The 19,133-nt window shown below is 48.6% G+C and overlaps 1 protein-coding gene across 5 annotated transcripts in view; it reads left to right on the top strand.

Annotated features, from left to right (window-relative positions):
- The first annotated feature begins 5,072 nt into the window (after positions 1-5,072).
- The window catches only part of MROH1 (maestro heat like repeat family member 1), a 67,222-nt gene continuing 53,161 nt past the window's right edge, over positions 5,073-19,133 (top strand). The window contains exons 1-5 of one of the 5 annotated variants that reach the window (XM_076004926.1): positions 5,073-5,210; positions 14,337-14,426; positions 14,632-14,726; positions 16,406-16,508; positions 17,316-17,391. In XM_076004926.1, coding sequence (XP_075861041.1) covers positions 17,370-17,391 — 22 coding nt within the window. In that variant the 5' untranslated portion in view covers positions 5,073-5,210; positions 14,337-14,426; positions 14,632-14,726; positions 16,406-16,508; positions 17,316-17,369. The other 4 variants (XM_076004928.1, XM_076004925.1, XM_076004927.1 and 1 more) reach the window with 4 other exon arrangements.

Here is a 19,133-nt window from a genome sequence, read left to right as displayed (position 1 = left end):
AAGGTGGGGCCATGGTGCATCAGGTGCAGCATGCGGTGGGGCTAGCACTCCTTGAAGGATAGTTTCCCAGTCACCATGGCAGAGATGATGATGACCTGGGACATGGGCTCCTTAGGCTGAGGCCCTTCCTACCCTCCCGTGGTCCCTAGGGCAGGACTCACAGGCTCCACAGGTTGGCCTGCTCCCACTATACCTCTTGCTCACAAGGACCTCTGGGCCATGTAGGCCACAGAACTGCAGAAGGTGCTCAGCATGGAGTTCTTGAGCCCTGTGCAGTTGGCAAAGCCAAAATCTGTTTTTGTTTTTTTTTTTACTTCTGAGTATGGAGAATGCAAGAGGCCCCAAATCTGCATAAGACATGCAGGGAGGCAGCAGTAAGGGCAGGGGTCTCAGGAGAGGCGCTCAGGAGGGTGTGGGTCTACAGGGGTGGCTGCAGGGCATGGGGCACCGTGTGTGGGGCTGTGGGCTCACCAGTCAGCTTTAGAAAGCCTTGTTCATCCAGCAGGATGTGCTCACACTTCAGGTCCTTGTGTGGAGAAGGAGGTGGGGCTGGCCTGGGCTTGAGTGGGCCTGTTCATGCATGTGGGTGGGCCAGGTGGCACCCTCACTCGTACACAATTCCAGTGCTGTGGCAGTGGGCCACAACACTTACGAGCTGCCAGAACAGCCTACGATTCTTCTCCTCTAGCCCTGGGCAGTAGTAGTGGTCCCACACGGTGTTGATGTGCTCCAATAGGTTGCCTCCTGCCACCAGTTTCAGCACCAGGTAGGAGTGCTGGCTGCTATGATAGGCCTTGGACAGCTCCACCTACCATCACCTTGAGGAGGGTCCAAGGATGTGCTGGGACTGCTGGGGTCTTGGGGTGGGATTGGGCCCCAGACTAAGGGCCAAAGGGAGGTCCCAGGTGGGAGAAGGCTAACCTTAGGGGATAGGGAGGGGTGAGGACAGGCTGTATTGAGGCTGCAGCCTACTACATTTGGGTGCTTGCAGGTAGCATTGAATGAAGAGATCTCATAGGGCAGGAATTTGTGGGAGAACTCCATGGGGGCCTTGGCTGTGGAGATGATTTTTTTTTTTTTTTTTTTTTTTTTGAGACAGAGTCTCGCTTTGTTGCCCAGGCTAGAGTGAGTGCCATGGCATCAGCCTAACTCACAGCAACTTCAAACTCGTGGGCTCAAGCAATCCTGCTGCCTCAGCCTCCTGAATAGCTGGGACTACAGGCATGCGCCACCATGCCCGGCTAATTTTTTCTATATATATTAGTTGGCCAATTAATTTCTTTCTATTTATAGTAGAGACGGGGTCTCGCTCTTGCTCAGGCTGGTTTCGAACTCCTGACCTTGAGCAATCTGCCCACCTCGACCTCCCAGAGTGCTAGGATTATAGGCGTGAGCACCGCGACCGGCCTGGAGATAATCTTGATAGCCATCTGTGTGGGCAGAAGGTGCCAGTGTGTGCAGACACAGCCCCCTGCCCTTTGTATTCATTGCTGAGCTCTTGAAGGGCATCCCTGATCTCCCCCACCCTCCTGTCCCAAGAACTTGAGGGGTTTGTGAACTGGGAGTGGGACCTGAGAAGGAGCCCATGGTGGAGGCAGCGGGAGTGGCTGGAAGGTACCTGAGTAGGTTTAGGACAGGGGGGCCCTGTGGGGCCGAGCTGGGGGCACTGGAACCCACTAGGAGGGGGAAGGAGGCAGCTGCCTCACTGTGGTGTTGTACTTGCCCCGCAAGCCCCAGGACAGCTTGGGGTTGTGCTGCATGCATTTGTGTATGCCATAGGCCAGGTAGACTTTGGAGAAGGCCCCACAGCTGATCTTGGAAGAGAGCAGGTACCTGTTTCCTTGCACTCATGCACCTGTTCCATGAAGGTTCTCTGGTCCAACTTTGGCCTGCTGCTGCCCTTCATGGAGGGCAGGGCACCATGGAAGGGGGCTTAGTGGTCCAGCTCCAAGTCTTGGATTGGGGGGGGCATAGTTTAGGCCTGACTTGTACCAGAGGGTAGGGGATGGGGCAGCAGGAGGCCAGGTGGGACCTGTACCACCCTTGGGGCAGCAGCCAAGTTTCTGAAGACTTGCTAGGACTGGAGTAGAGGGAGGGGAGTGACTGGGCCTGAGAGCTCTGAGTGGGGGACTGACACAATTCAGGGTGGGAAGCTAACACAGTTTGGGATGGGGGCTGACACATCCTGTACTGGGTGTGTGGGGGCAGGCACTGGGGAAAAAAGAGGCAAATTCTAGAATGGGGATTCTAGAGCTGTACCTGCATTGTGCCCTTGAAGGGGGTGTCCTCTTGTGCCCCAGGACCTGCCCACTCTGATGTCTGAGGACATCTTTCAGGACCAGCACTGTCTTGCATGGGGCCCACTCTCCATGGGATGAAAACCCCCTGCAAGGGCTGCAGCCAGGGTGAGGCCTCTGAGGACCACTCAGGATGGAGCTGGAACACAAAAGGCCTTGAAAGAAACTGAGGAGGGGGCAGGGGGCAAAGGCAGAAGGCCAACTTGCTAAGCCATGAGGAAGGGGAAAAGGGATATAGTACCCCTCATCCTCGGATAGAGTGCCCAGGCCTCTACTAGAGGCTGAGCCAGAAGGGCAGGCAGGGAGCCTCCTGCCTTCTGGCCTCCCTCACTAGAGCCTGAAGCTTCTCCTGTCCAGGTGGGGCCTGCTGCAGGGAGCCTCCCACCAAGAGTTCTCTGCAGACTTGATCACACACCACAAGGCAAGCAAGGGCCCCAGGCTTGGGCCCACCTTAGATTCTACAGCTCTGAGAGACAGAAGCCAACAGTGCCCCTCCCTTCTCTGGCCCTTAGAGTCCTCTGAGAACACTGTTGCTGCCAGGAGAAGGAGCTAACATAGACTGAGCACAGGCTGTGTGCCAGGCACCATTCTAAGCAGTCACACTAGCTACAACTTCCACCTGTAGCAGTCCTGCCCCTGTTCATAGAACACACCGAGGTGCCCATCCCACGTGGGGCATTCATATCCGGCTTTCAAGTCTGAAGACAACTGAGCAATACTGTTTTACAGATGATGAAATTGAGGCCTAGTGGTGGCAGAGCCTAGGCCCAAATGTGTGGTCTCTGCTGTGAGCTGGAAAGCACAGTAGCTGTTGGCCTGGAGGGTGGTACTGTCTAATGGGCAGCTGTCCTGGGAGTGTCTACAAGGGCCTGGAGCTTGGTAAAGGCCCAATGAGTGTCTGGGGACTTAGATTCTCCTCCGCTGAGATCCAGGGGCAGATGTGGTATGCTCGCTGTAATGAAGGCCTCAGAATAGGATGACTTCAACTGGCAAGACCATTTTCTCAACCCTGCTGGACTGTGGGCTTCTTGAGAGCAAGGCTTTGTTTGATATTCCTTCCCACCCACAGCCCTTGTCTGGCAAATTGCCTGGAATATAGAAAATAAGAACAAACTAACTGGTTTGTGGCTGACTTGGGAATTAGGAAAAGAGAAACTGCTTCAAATAATTCAAGCAGAGGCGGGTTAATTTGGGATTGGTTCTGCAAACATTAGAAGGGCTGGAGAAGCACAAAGCACAAGGTGAAGCCTGTTGAAGGTGGGTGGCTGAAGGGAATTGCGTCTCTACAGCTGGAGCCAGGTGATCCTGGCCACGGGGGCTGTGTCACGAGGCGCTGCTGTCAAGCCTGGGAGCCCACAACCCCCAGCTGTATCCCTTCTCTCCCTTCCAGCTCCCACCAGGACGAGAACCCAGCTGGAAGCCAGAGAGTGTTAGACTGAGTGAAGGCAGGTGGGGTCCGAGTGGTCATTGACTCTGTCCACCCTCCCTCTGCAGAGTCTTTATTATTCTCTTCTTTGTGGTCCCTAATTCATCGAAGGAGCTGCACTGGGCAACCACCTTGTGCCGTGCTTTGTGCTAAGCTCTTAGGAGCAAAACAGACCCAGGCCTTTTCCTCAGAGTTTACTGCTTTGGCAGAGAGATTGGCATTAATAATGTAATAAAAGAAAAATGAAATTTTGATGTTTGTTGGGCAACTTGTATGTCTGGGGAGTGAAGAGATGGCTACTGTGGCTGGAAGTCCAGCTGAGGCTGGGAGGAGGACAGGGCATTGGCCCAGGGGAGCCACTACATGAGTCGTCCAGGTGTGAGCTGGGAAGAGGCCTCTCCTGCTTCCCTGGCAACTGGCCCTGTTAGTAGCTCCTGTCTATGGGGATGGGGCAGCTTCCTGGCAGTGTTCCTGGGCCAGGCCCCCATCTGCAGAAAGTCTCACTCTGTGTCCTGCCCCTATTGGGATCCATCTCCTTAAAAGAAACAGGCTCAAGTCCCTCTCTGTAGAAAAATGAGCATCCTCCCCTTGCACCACCAGTGCCCTGCCCCCTTTGCCTCCCAGGACCTCCTGCAGCTGGATTTCCACATCTAACCGACCGACACGGCCCTGGAGGCGGCGCTGCAGACCACTTCCTGGACTTTATGAACACCATCATTTCGGTTTGATGTGCACACATTCAGGTGCTTTCCGCCTCCCAGCCTGGTCCTTCCCAGCACCTTCCGTGAGCTTTGTCTTATTAGCCATTTACTTTTTACCTGCCACGCTCCAATTTCTAAGGTCTCGGTGCGAGGCCTGGTGGCCTGGGTGACTGTGGTCTGTCAGTAGACTGGACGTGTACATGCCGCACACATGCGTGTGCCTGCGCCTGAGGGTCCGCGCCCTGGCTCTATGGGGTGTCCGCCGGGTGTTCAGTGTGTGTGCGTGAGAGATAGGACACTACGATACGCCGGTGTGTGCCCAGGTCAGGCACCACCTGACGTGTAGCCCTGGACAGGTATGTGTTAGCGAGTGCACCCACTTGCTCCGTGCGCTTTGGGGTACGACGACCCTCGAGCTAGAGTCCCCCGGGATCGCAGGGGCGCGTGCGTCCGAAGCGGAAGCGGAGCTGGAGCCGGCGCCTGCGCAGTGGCCCGCCTCGCTCGCCTCCAACAGCCAGGTGCCCTGCCCGAAAGGCGGCCGGGGGCAGGGCCGATCGTGAGGCGGAGACTGCGCACTCTTGCTCGCTTGGGAACGGTGAGCGGGGTGGAGCGACCGAGAGGAACACGCCTACGACCAATGAGCGCAGAGATCGCGTAGGGGCGTGGCCTGACTGCCGCGCGCGAGGTCGCGGTAGGCCTGAGGGCAGCGGGGGCGGGCTCAGCTCATGCGGCTCCGCCCACTCCGGGCCGCGGGCGGCTGTGGCTGCAGCGGCTGCGGCACCTCAGGTAAACGGCGGGTGGGGACGCGCTTTTGGGGTGCCCTGCGGGAAAGTCTGGGCGGGAGGGCCTAGGGGCCATCCCCTTGGCCCGGCCGCTCGGGAAGCAGAATCAGGAGGCGCCTCCCAAGGTCGCCGGGCGAGCGCCGGGAGGGTCCTGGGCGTCGCGGGGGCCGCGGTCCGCCCCCTTCCCAGCTGAAGCGCCCTGGAGCCAGCTGAGCTGCGTCACGATCCGGAAGGGAGACCCAGAGCTTCGCGGCTCTCATTCCTCCTCAGCGCCAGGGCGTGGTCGCCGGCCCCGTGACTGCCTCCTCTCCGGGGAACGCTGTAGTCTGAGTCCGGTGCCTGCCTCCTCCTCCCCAGGGGGTGCGGTGGTCCCGAACCGGTGCCTGTCTCCTCCCCGCCAGGGGAGCGCAGTGGTCCCGAGCCGTGCCTGTCCACTACAGTCAGGGAGCCTGGTGATCCTGGCCTGTGCCTGACCCCCCGGAGAGCGCGGTGGTCCCACCCGACCACCAGGCTTCCTCTCTGGGAAGCTAAGCCTAAACCCTGAGAATTCCAAGCCGGTGTGCGCCAGGGCCACTGTATTTCTGTATCCTCTTTGACATTTAAAGGAGTCACGGGGATTACTGGTCACAGCCTATGTCATAAAGCTGGAAGGGCCTGGGAGTCCAGCCTCCAGTCAAGGTGAGACCTAGGTGGCGCTCAGCCGGGGCAGCCCGCTGATGTGGGTTCCAGTTTTCCTGCGGTGTTAAGTGCAGTGTCGGGGTCATAGGAGGCTGCTGTGGGGACATAGGGGGCTCGTTCTACCTCTACCCTTACAGAGGTTCCCTTTGCCGGCTCAGGTGAGGAGGGGACAGACCCATAAATTCAAGTGCAGTGAGGTAAGCACAGGGGTATGTGAGGGGGCTAGGGACCCGTGTGGGGAGCAGGAGCAGTGGCTCGGCCTGGGGAGGTAAGCTGGAGAGGCGGTTGGTGGCAGCAGCCGGTGGCTGGGTGGAGGCTGGCATTGAGGGGACAGTCCTGGAGGCACGCACCACTGTGGAGGGGATGGTGGTAAATGAGTGGGCTGTAGGGTGTGGGAGAGAGATGCTGATTGCTGACCCAGATAGCCCAGGTGAGATTGGGTGATACAGGTGAGATTGGGGCTGGTGGCAGGTCAGGGGTGAAGATGAGTTGAGTTTTAGAGCTGTTGGATTCGAGTGGCAATGACTGAATGGAGATGCTGGGGAGGCCAGGGCTGGAGACACCTGGGAATCATTGTTTGTGGGATATTTTATCCATGGCATATGTTGGTGACATGGTTGCATGTACAATCCCGGCGCCCTGTGGGCCTGGCGATGCTGTGTCATCTGGATCTTATTCTTAGGCGTTAGGCTATCATGGCCCATGTTAGCAGGTGTCTCCAAGTCTCTCTGTGGTGTCAGAGTGGAATGACCCAGGGTTAAGCTGTCTTTGTTAGCTTGAAACTGATGTCCAGCTGCTGTGGCTTGTTCAGACCTGCATCTTGGTATTTCTCATTCCCCTAGAGCTGATTGCTGCCTGCTGAGGGATGTCAGTGGGTTAGAGGTGGAACCTGTGAATCATATGCTTGCTTCAGTTTGTGATTGTCCCAGGTGTCAGAAAACAGGTGTTTCTGCTTATTTTCTTTCCCAGGGTCCACAGTGGCCCTTGTTAGAAGCAAGGTTGCTGCTGTCTGTGATCAGCACTCTGCCTTGAAACCCCCTTTCACTGAGCTGAGTTACTCTGTGCCAGCTCACGCAGCTTGATCAGGTGGGAGCACTAGGCGAGCTCCTGGCTAGTGCTCAGAACCGTGCTTTCTTGACTGAGTTGGAGGGGCCACCTGGTTTTGGGGGTTTGCATGTGCACCCAGTGACACAGCTTGGGGTGGCTTATGTTGGGAAATAATGTTCTCAGTGGACCATGAGCAGTGAGCTGCAGAGCTGCATGACCCTTGGTCACCAGGGTCAGGTTGGTGACTCAGGAAGTTGATTTTGTGGTTCCTGTGTTAGGAGGCAAAGTCCCTTGGACCCCGTGCATGGGTGAGGCATTCCATGATCTTCCAGTCTCCCTGCACATTCCCGACCCTGCAGGCTGGCTCATCTGGGTGTTGCATGTGTGGCCAGCACAATTCTCAGCTCCCATCTAACTCCCTTCAGACTCATGCAGGTAGCCCAGCACCTATGTCATGCCTTTATGTGTGGCAGCTGTAATACTTGTGTGCATCATTTTGTGGCTGGAGAGAGTCTCCAAGCCAGGGACTCTATGGACCTACAGCAGTGGCCAGCAAGTGTTTACTAAATATGGTTGAATGAAGAGGAAGCAGTGTCTTCATTCACACAAAAATGTGTACTACCTACCATGTTTCCCTGAAAATAAGACCTACCCATAAAATAAGCCCTAGCAGTATTTCTAAGCATTTGTGCAATATAAGCCCTACCCCAGAAAGAAGACCTAGTGATGGACATGGCTACGCAGCTTATCTGCACAACCCGTGCATTTCATCACAGAGCAGTAAAGAAGACGAGCAGCCCTTCTCATCTGCCCCATGAGAGCTCTGTTGCTCTCTGGGGCCAATGATTCTAAAGGAAATAGAGTTGCAAGAAATTCAGGATGGAATTCGGGGTTTGGAGAGTTATGATGTTCCAGAAGACGACGACTTAACTATATTTGAATAAATGTAGATTGTTGTACTGTACTTAAAAAAAATAACACATCCCCTGAAAATAAGCCCTAGGGTGTCTTCTTGAGGAAAAATAAATATAAGACCCTGTCTTATTTTCAGGGAAACATGGTATGTATAGAGAGAAAACCTCATTAGCCCTATCTGCCACCTCCTTCCATTAGGTTTTTTGTTGTTAATTTAACCAGACGCCTAAATTGGCATTTGTGTTTTTTCTAACATCCATGTACATAAATGTCTGTGCATTAGTGTGAGAGTGTCAGTAGACAGATATGGAAAAATGGGTGTTTGACCATTCAGGCTCTGCCAGCCAACACCCACACCTGAGGCAGTCCCTGAGTTGGGCTGCATGCCCAGCCTTGCTCAAATGTTTCACTTGTGTTGTTTTTGTCTGATAGCCTATGACTAGAGGTGCTGGTCATCAGTGATCATGACCATGTATAGATGGTGGAACGGGGCACAGGGAGTTTCCACACCTGCTCATGGCTACGCAGTAAGCATGCACAAGGAGAAGCTGGGTGTCTGGCTCCAGCACTGGGTACTATACTACCTTCAGCCCTGGAAGGGCAGCAGGAACCCACCCACTAATCCTAGAGTGGTCAGCATAGTCCTTACATATCTGTTGGCTGTCTCTTCTGAGACATCATCCTTTGATCTTTTGCCTGTTTATCTTAGTGATGTACAGAAGCCCATTTGCATACAGTAGTCCTCCTTTATCCTTGGGGTATACTTTTCAAGATCCGTAGTGGATGCCTGAGACCACAGATGGTGCTAAACCCCATGTATACTATGTTTTTCCTAGATATACATATCTATGATAAAGTTTAATTTATAAATTAGGCACAGTGAGAGAGTAACAACAAGTAAAAAAGAACAATCATGACAATACTAAAGACAGTGTACAATTTAAAACTTTTGGATTCATCATTTCTAGAATTTTGCATTTAATATTTTTGGACTGCAGTTGACTGAGAGTAACTGAAGCCATGGAGAGTGAAACAGAGGATGAGAGGGACCAATGTATTCATATTAGGCAAATTTATCTTATATAGTATGTCTTATATAGTATGAATGATTTGTCCTGCCTTTCATTTTCTAAAATTATTTATTATTAATTTTTTTATTTTCCTAGGAGACAGAGTCTCACTCTGTTGCCTGGGCTAGAGTGTTGTGGCATTAGCCCAGCTCACAGCAACCTCAAACTCCTGGGCTCAAGTGATCCTCCTGTTTCAGCCTCCCGAGTAGCTGGGACTACAGGCGCTCACCACCATGCCCCGCTAATTTTTTCTATTTTTAGTAGAAATGGGGTCTCACTCCTACTCAGGCTGGTCTTGAACTCCTGACCTTAAGCGATCCTCCTGCCTCGGCCTCCCAGAGTGTTAGGATTATAGGCATGAACCACTGTGCCCAGCCAAAATTATTTACTTTTTTAAATTGAAAAGTAAAATTATATATATATATATATGTATGTGTGTGTGTGTACAGCATAATATTTTGAAATATGTATACTATGTGGAATGGCTAAATCAAACTAATTGAATATGTATAGTCTTACATACTTATTTGTAGTAAGAACACTTAAAATCTACTTGCTTGGCCGAGGTCAGCGGCTCATGCCTGTAATCGCAGCACGTTGGGAGGCTGATGCAGGAGGATCACTTGAAGACAGGAGTTGGAGACCAGCCTGGACAACATAACGAGACCCCATCTCTAAAAAAAAAAAAAAAAATTAATCAGCTGTGGTGTTACGCGCCTGCCATTTCAGCTACTCAAGTAGGCTGAGATGGGAGGATCCCTTGAGCCCAGGAGTTTGAGGTCACAGTGAGCTGTGATTGTACCACTGCACTCCAGCCTAGGCAACAGAGTGAGACCCTATCTCAAAAAAAAAAAAAAAAAAGTTATTCAGGAATTTTCAAGTATACAAACATTGTTATTGACTATAGTCACCACATTGTACAATAGATCTCTTGGCTTTGTTCCTCCTGTCTAACTGAAACATTGTACCCTTTAATTAACATCACCCTAATCTTCTTTGCCCTGCCCAGTCCCTGGTAACCACCATTCTACACTCTGCTTCTGTAAATTCAGCTTTTTTAAAGTTCTACATGTAAGTTAGATCGTGCAGAATTTGTCTTTCTGTGCCTGGCTTATTTTACTTAACATAATGTCCTCTAGGTTCATCCAGGTTGTCACAAATGACAGGATTTCCTTCTTTCTAAAGGCTGAATAGTAGTCCATTGTGTGTGTGTGTGTGTGTGTATGTATACCACATTTTCTTTATCCATCTATCCATTGATGGACACTTAGGTTCCACGTCTTGGCTATTGTGAAGAGTGCTACAATGAGCATGGGAGTGCAGACAACTCTTTGACACAGATTTCTTCCCTTTGGAAATATACCCAGGGTTGCTGGGTCATGTGGTACTTCTATTTTTATTTTTTGAGGAACCTTCATGCTATTTTCCATGCAAATTTATATTCCCACCAACAGTGCACAAATGTTCCTTTTCTTCACATCCTCAACACTTTTTATGCTTTGTGTTTTGACAATAGCCATTCTCACAGGCATGAGGTGATATCTCACTGTGGTTTTATTGATTTGCATTTCTCTGATGATTAGTGATATTTAGCATTTCTTCATATAACTGTTGGCCATTTGTATGTTTTCTTTGAGAAATGTCTGTTCAAGTCCTTTGGCCATTTCTTTTCTTTATTTTATTTTATTTTTTTTTTTTGAGACAGAGTCTCACTTTGTTGCCCAGGCTAGACTGAGTGCCATGGCATCAGCGTAGCTCACAGCAACCTCAAACTCCTGGGCTCAAGTGATCCTCCTGCCTCCGCCTCCCGAGTAGCTGGGACTACAGGCATGCACCACCATGCCCGGCTAATTTTCTCTATGTAGATTAGTTGGCCAATTAATTTCTTTTTTATTTATAGTAGAGACGAGGTCTTGCTCTTGCTCAGGCTGGTTTTAGACTCCTGACCATGAGCAATCTGCCCGCCTCAGCCTCCCAGAGTGCTAGGATTACAGGCATGAGCCACCGCACCCGGCCCCTTTGGCCATTTCTTATTTGAGTTATTTGTTTTCTTCCTGTTGAGTTGAGTTCCTTATGTATGTGGACTTTAACCCTTATCAGTTGTGTCCCTTGTAAATCTTCTCTCCCATGCTGCAGGCCTGTTGATTATTTCCTTTGGTTTGATGAAACCCCATTGTCTGTTTGACTTTTGTTGCCTGTGCTGCCTTGTCGTTCGTTTAGTTTATGCTCCACTGGTGATTGAGAGTGGGTGTGTGGGGTTATGGGTGTAGATTATGGTTTTTAAATATATATATTTTGGCTGGGAAGTGGCATTGTGTGCAGAAGTGGAGGTGGCAGTGGTGTGCTAAGCAGTATGCATATGTTGAAGGATTCTAATGCAAGAAAATATATACATATGTATATATTATTTTTTTGAAATTCAGAAATTTAAATTTTTTATATGGTCAAACTGAATGATATTTTTATGGTGCCTGGTTTTTTGTGTTTGACTTAGGAAGTCCTTTTCAACTCCAAGACTATAAAATATTTACCTGTATTTTCTAGTAAGACTTTTGCAGTTTCATTTTTCCATTTAACTTATATCCACTGGAAGTTATTTTAGGGTAAGGTAAGATGTTGGGAAGACCAATTTTTTCCCCCTAAATGCTCAATTAGTTGTTTCAACACTCTTTATTGACCAATCTGTCTTTATGATTTAAAATCTAATCTTTCTCATGGAATATATTTTTTTCCTTATGAATATTTTTTTCTGGAGTTTCTATGTGGTTCTGTTGATTCATATGCCTATTATAACAATAGCATAGTTTTAGGTAAGATAGCCTTTTGATACAATTTAACATAATATAGACCCAAATCCCCCTTCTTTTCATATATTTTTCAAAATTTAATTGGCTATTCTTGCTTGTTCATCATTTCCTATGAACTTTGAACCAATTCATCAAACATCCTCCAATATCATTTTTTTTTGAGACAGTCTTGCTTTGTTGTCCAGGCTAGAGTGAGTGCTGTGGCATCAGCCTAGCTCACAGCAACCTCAAACTCCTGGGCTCTAGCAATCCTGCTGCCTCAGCTTCCCGAGTACTGGGACTCCAGGCATGTGCCACCATGCCCGGCTAATTTTTTCTATATATATTAGTTGGCCAATTAATTTCTTTCTATTTATAGTAGAGACGGGGTCTTGCTCTTGCTCAGGCTGGTTTCGAACTCCTGACCTCGAGCAATCCACCTGCCTCCGCCTCCCAGAGTGCTAGGATTACAGGCGTGAGCCACCGTGCCTGGCCTCCAATATCATGATTTATGTATTTATAGATTAAGGGAAATTGACAGTTTTGTAATATTGAGACTTACAGGAGGATTTCGATTCTATTCCTTCAATGAACAGTTTAATTCTGTGCATACTATGGACACAAACCAAAACCTTTCTCCCTGCTCACTGTATGGAGAAGACAGACTGGAACATACAGCTGTTAATATTTTGTGCCGATCCCATGTTCACCACATGAGCAGAGGGCTGCAGGAATATTCAGTTTCTTGGAGCGTTGGTGTGTTCTGTGCGACTGGAATGGACCCTGGAGGGGTGCAGGAATCCAGTGGTGGAGAAATCATGGCAGGGACTGGTGTGGGACAAGCTGAAGCAAAGGTTTTGGGGCTGAACCCACAGGCTGCGAGGTGGTCTGAGAAACAGCAGCTCATGACGGCCCCTGTGGAAGGCTTAGGTGTGATTCTCAGCAGGCTGGTCAGGCGTGGTGTGCCTGTGCCTGACAAAGTTTAGCTACTGTGAGTGTGGATGAAGGCTTGAGGTGCTGGGCAGGGCTTGGGGTGGGGGTGCCCATCGCTAAGAGGTGAGTCTTAGTCGTATTAATCTATAGTGATCTATTCAAAGAGCAGAGATTTTCATTTTGACAAAGTTCAGTTTATCAAATTTTTCTTTTGTAGATTCTGCTTTTGGTATCAGTCATGAAGATTTTCTTCTGTGTTTATTAGTTTTTTGTTTTGTTTTGTTTTGAGACACAGTTTCACTCTGTACCCAGGCTGGAGTGCTGTGGCTATTCACAGTTGCAATCACAGCTCACTGCAGCCTTGAACTCCTGGGCTCAGGGATCATCCTGCCTCCCACGAAGCTGGGATGGTTAATTTTTTTGTCATTGTTGTTATTTTTTGTAGAGACAGGATCTTGCTATGTTGCCCAGGCTGGTCTCGAACTCCTGGCCTCAAGTGATCCTCCTGCCTTGTCCTCCCAAAGTGCTGTGATTACAAGCATGAGCCACTGTGCCTGGCCATTTTTAGTTTATTAATGTTGTGAATTACATTGGCTGAATTTTAAGATATAAAGCCAACCTTGTGTTCGTGGAATAAACTTTATTTGGTTATGATGTATTATCCTTTTTATATGTTGATGAATATTTGATAAAATATTGTTAAGAATGTTCTTTTTTTTTTTTTCTTTTTTTTTTTTGAGACAGAGTCTCACTCTGTTGCCCGGGTTACAGTGCCGTGGCATCAGCCTAGCTCACAGCAACCTCAAACTCCTAGACTCAAGCAATCTTTCCTCAGCCTCCTGAGTAGCTGGGACTACAGGCATGCACCACCATGCCTGGCTAATTTTTTCTACATATATGTTTAGTTTTCCAGCTAATTTCTTTCTGTATTTAGTAGAGACGGGGTCTGGCTCTTGCTCAGGCTGGTCTTGAACTCCTGAGCTCAAATGATCCTCGCGCCGTGGCCTTCCAGAGTGCTAGGATTACAGGCGTGAGGCACTGTGCCCGATCTTGATAAGAATTTTCAGATCTGGGTCCATGAGGGATATTGGTCTGTGGTTTTCTTGTAATGTCTTTGGTTTTGTTACGAGAGTAATGCTCATAGAATCAGTTGAGAAGTATTCCCTTCTTTTCGATTTTTCTGGAAGAATTTGTGTAGAGTTGGTATTATTTCTTCCTTTAATGTTAGGTAGCATTCTCTAGGGAAGCCATGTAGGCTTTGTTGGAATGCTTTTATCTATAAGTTCAATTTCTTTTGAGATACAGGACTACTTAAATTATCTGTTTCTTCTTGAATGAGCTTTGGTAGCTCACGTCTTTTAAGGAATTTGTCTATTTCTTTTTTCTTTTTCTTTTTTCTTTTTATTTATTTTTGGCAACAGAGTCTCACTCTGTTGCCCAGGCTAGAGTGCCGTGGCATCAGCCTAGCTCACAGCAACCTCAAACTCCTGGGCTTAGCTGTACCTGCAAACTTCTAATTTAATAAATATGGGAAGTCAAAAAAAAAAAAAAAAGAAAGAAAGAAAAGAAACTCCTGGGCTTAAGCAGTCCTTCTGCCTCAGCCTCCTGAGTAGCTGGGATTACAGGTATGTGCCACCATGCCCAGCAAATTTTTTCTATATATTTTTAGTTGTCCAATTAACTTCTTTCTATTTTTAGTAGAGATGGGATCTCGCTCTTGTTCAGGCTGGTTTTGAACTCCTAACCTTGAGCATCTTCTCACCTCGGCCTCCCAGAGTGCTAGGATTACAGGTATGAGCCACTGTGCATGGCCTATTTATTTTATTTTTTTTAAAGGCAAGATCTCATTCTGTTGCCCACGCTGCTGGAGTGCAGTGATGTGACCATAGCTCACTGCAACTTTGAACTCCTGGGCTTAAGTGTTCCCCCTGCCTCAGCCTCTTGGAGCTACAGGCAAACACCACCACGCCTGGCTAATTTTTTTTATTTTTTGTAGAGATGGAGTCTCGATATATTACCCAAGCTGGTCTTGAACTCCTGGCCTCATTCAATCCTCTTACCTTGGCTTCCCATCATGCTGGGATTATAAGTGTGAGTCACTGCACCTGGCTGTAATTTCACTTTTGATTCCTTTTTTGACTTATGCATTATTTCAAAGAATATTAAGTAGTTTCTAAATACTTAGAGATTTCTCAGGTACCTCTTATTTATATATTTAATCCTGTTTTTGTCAGAAAACATTTTGTATGCCTTGAATTCTTTTACAGTTATTGAGAATTATTTTATCGCCCAAAATATGGTTAGTCTTGGTAAATGTTTTATGTGCTTTTGGAAAAATAAATATTCTGATGTTATGGAATGGAGTATTCTGTAAAGAATACTTAGGTCAAGTTGCTGACACTGTTGTTCATGTCTTTTATATTCTTACTGATTTTCTATCAACACTTGTTTTATCAGTCATAGAGAGGGAGATGTTGAAATATTTAATTTAGAATTATTTGTTTTTCCTTGCATTTGATTAGTTTTGGCTTTATGTATTTTGAAGATCTGTTATTAGGTATATAAATGTTTAGGATTGTTAATGTTTCTGAAATCTACTCTGGTATAGTTACTCCAGTTTTCGTATAACTAATGCTGATGTGACAAATTACTGCAAACTTAATGGCTTAAACAACACAAATTTGTTATCTTGAAGTTCTTAAAGTCAGCAGTCTGACGTGGGTCCTTCTGGCAAAAATCCAGGTGTCAGTAGTGCTGCAGTTCTTGCTGGTGGCTCTCGGCAGGATCTGTTTTCTGGTCTTTCAGGTTGTTGGCAGCATTAGGCTCTTTGCATCTGTAGGACCAAAGTGCCTGTGTTCTTGCCAGCTACGAGCTAAGGCTGTTACCAGCGTCTGGCCACCCACATTCCTTGTCTCAGAGGTTCCTTCCTCCATCGTCAGAGCTAGATAGTGAATTGGATCCTTCTCATGCTTCAGATTTCTCATCCTCCTCCTTCCATCTCTTCTCTCTGTCCCAGCTGGGAAGACTTCTCTGCTTTTAAGGACTTGTGTGATTAGGTTAGTCTCACCCAGATAATACAGGATAATCTCCCCATCTCAAGGTCTGTACTCCTAATCTCATCTCTAAATCTCTGTTGCCATATAAGGGACTATATCATTGGTTCTGGGAATTAGGGCTTAGGCATCTTTGGGGCTATTATCCAGTTGCCCTACTGCTGGTCAGTAAAGCTGAGTGGCTCAGGACCTCTTTAGCTCTCCAGGGCTCTCTCTCTGGCACTGGAGCCCGCAAACTCCAGCCACCTTGGTGTCCCTCGACACTTCCAGTTCTGTCTCTTCAACGTAGATGTATTGCTAGGCCCAAGCCTGGACATTCTTTCCAGGCAGTGAGCTGGGGCCTCATTTCCTACCATTTGGAGCTCACTGTCCTCCTCGCTGTTTTTCCCCAGACAGTGGAGCTGGGCAGTGGTGGCCTTGCACAGGGTGGAGCTTCTGTTTCCCAGAGACAGGTTGTTCAGCCCCAGCTCCTCCGCCTTGTAAACTCAACACAGGTCCGGGAACTCAGGGTTTTGATATTCTACATCAGGTGTGCCCTTGCCTTGGAGGTATATTGTATGGGCTCTTTCTGACATTTGTCACCAGTGCATCCCCTGCCCCACCTGACAGCCACTGCCCTTTTGGCTCTGAACCCTTCCATGGCTTGGGGTGTTTGGCCTTCTCCTTACTGTGCCACAAATGGAATGTGTTTTTATTTCTTGTTTTTCTACCTTTTAGGTGCTTTCCAGGAAGAAAGGGGAAATGCTATGCTGACCACACCGTCTTTACTTCAGAGCTCTCCATCGGCTTTCTGTCTTCCCAGGATTCCTAGAAATTTCTGGTCTGTTAATTTTATCTTTCTTGTTTTCTTGTACTTTTATGTTTTTTGTTTTCTAAAAAACATGCATATTTTCTGTCATTCTTTGAGCTTTTCGTGGGATGGGTGAGTGCTCTTTGCTCATGTTCAATCCCACCACCTCTCACGCTTACAGATTTCTCACTTTGCCCCCTCCTTATGAGATGTCTTGCCTGCTTGAGGGGATCATGGCATCCCTCTTTTATTTTTCCCTGGAGTTTGTCAGGAAGGAGTGATGGGTGGGAGGTAATTGGGGGAGTGAAGGGGCTAGTGGAGTCCCCAGAGATCCCGAGGACGTGAGCGCTGGGAAGAAGCCAGCTGCCCCACTGAGGGCAGGTGTGGGGCCTCTCTGATCCTGCTTGGGGAGTGTGACATAGGAGTTGAGCCTGTGACCACATAGTGTGGAGACAAAAGAACTTGCATATTTAATGGACTCAATTCTTTGTGACCATCTGTTGCATATGGTGCTCCAAGAAGTGACATTTGACAGCTGTGGCATCCATCCTCTGCTCTTTACAGGGTGAAGAAAGAAGATGCTTTACGTGGAGGCAGTGGCTACACTTGCCCTGGACTGATAGTATGAGGTGTGGGTTGCCAGGTGTGCTCAGGGAGGGGAGCTAGAGATTGTTGAGGACAGCAGTGGCTTTTCCCTCCCTGCATGGCTCAAAGAAAAGATGTTTCCCCAGAATAAACTCATTTAAATTGTGTGTTTTCCACAAAAATGGTAACTGCCCATAAACTTAGGTATTGTGGAGGCTTATGAATTAAATCTTGTGTTTTTTGTTATTTCAGGTTAGAGACGCTGTCCATGTTCACATTGGTGCAGAAAAAGCCAAGGCCACAGAAATGACCGAGTCCTGTGTGAAGAGTGAGTGCATATGTGCTTGGGGTTGGGGGGCCCACGAGCTTCTGGCCTGGGACTGGGTCAGGCCGAGACTCTTACAGCTCCAGTGACGCATGGAGTGGCTCTGGTCGAGGTGGGTGTAGTCTGTTAGGTGTAGACCTCACACCTACTAGCTCTGAGTCTGGGACTCAGACAAGTATGTGGTATTCAGTAAATATGGTTTGAAGGAATGACTGTTGAGTGAACATGCTCTCTCTAGGTTTTCATAAAAAAAAAAAAATTCAAGCTACTGTAACTAAATACCTTAGACTGGGTAATTCATAAATAATAGAAATTTATTTCTCATAGTTTTAGAGGCTGAGAAGTCTAGGATCAAGGTGCTGGCAGATTTGGTGTCTGGTGACCCTCTCTGCTCCATAGATGGCATCTCTTGCTTTGTCCTCACACATCAGGTGGGGCAGAAGGGACTAGGGCTCTCTCTTAAGCTTTTTTTATGAGGCACTAATCCCATCTGTGAGGGCAGAGCCCAAAGGCCCCACCTCTTAATATCACCACCCTGGGGGCTAAGTCCCAACATGTGACTTTTGGAGGGACATCAATATTCAGGCCAGTGCAGTAGCAACCCAGAATGGTGGGGAAGCCCTACCCTAGGTGTCTCTGCCCTCTGGAGCTTTGTCCAAAGGGTGAGCCACAACTTGGGGCTTTGTAAGTGCCAGTCTCGGTGCCATGCCCTGATCTCGAGGGGCACAGAGAGGCCTGGATGGCATGGGGGGTATTGGTGTGTGGAATGGGGTGATGGACAAGAGTCTGTGGGTACAGGTGGAGCCTGGGGTGCTGGCCTACAAGGGCAGGGCAGAGGAATGTAGGTAGGATGAGGGAGTATGAGCACCATCCACAGATGGCAGGTTCCACCTATGTGAAGGCCAGTTGGGAGAGCAGATGCAGATGTGCTTTAGAACAGGCCAAGTTGGGTTACTGGGTCAAACTTGTCCTTAGATACAATCAGATCTCATTAACTTGGATCAACTTGATTGTTTATTGAACCTTGGAAATAGAGGGCTATTAAAAGTCTAGCTTCCTACTCAGGAAGGAATCCCACCTCATAGGGGAGACTGAGGCCCGCACTGATGCTTGTCTGCTCCTTCACTCCTAGGTGCCTCCTGGGTGTCCTTGTAGGTGTCATAGCCCTGGTGTTGGTACTGGGGAGTGAGACATCCCAGCCTAGGACAGAGTGTCTTCTGTGGGAGGGGCAGCCAGTCAGTGTAAGTCCCTGGGGTGCCTGGCCTGCCCTGTACCAAGTGAAGGGGCCAGCAATCACGGGTCAGATGACATCTGGCCTTGCCTAGAGAGTGTTACATTTATTCATCATTTCCTTGATTCACACCTACTCCTGTGAGGCTGAGTGCTATGGGATGGGGCAGTAGCTTTATTTCTTCACTTATTTCTCACTACTGGTGTCCCTGGTCCTTTGCTTGGTTCCTGCCTGTCCAGGCATTACACGTAGAAGATAGGGTCATGGAGAATCCCAGCTTATCCTTGGCATGAGGGGTGTTGCCCTGGGCATGGACCCTGAGGGAACCCTCTGTAGAATCCTGGCTGGCAGGTGAGTTGATATCCTCGAGGAAGCACAAACTAAAATGTCATGGCCGTGGGTGCCTGTATGGCACATAGGCTGTGCCTTCTGCATCTCTTAGCCCTGATGCAGGCAGCTTCTCAATGATGGCCAGAATCTGAGCCCCCATACCCCTGTGCCTAACCGCTCAATG

This window comes from Microcebus murinus, chromosome 7 (assembly GCF_040939455.1).
Source record: "Microcebus murinus isolate Inina chromosome 7, M.murinus_Inina_mat1.0, whole genome shotgun sequence".
NCBI classification, from domain to species: Eukaryota; Metazoa; Chordata; class Mammalia; order Primates; family Cheirogaleidae; genus Microcebus; species Microcebus murinus.
This window is presented reverse-complemented; position numbering and strand designations above follow the sequence as displayed.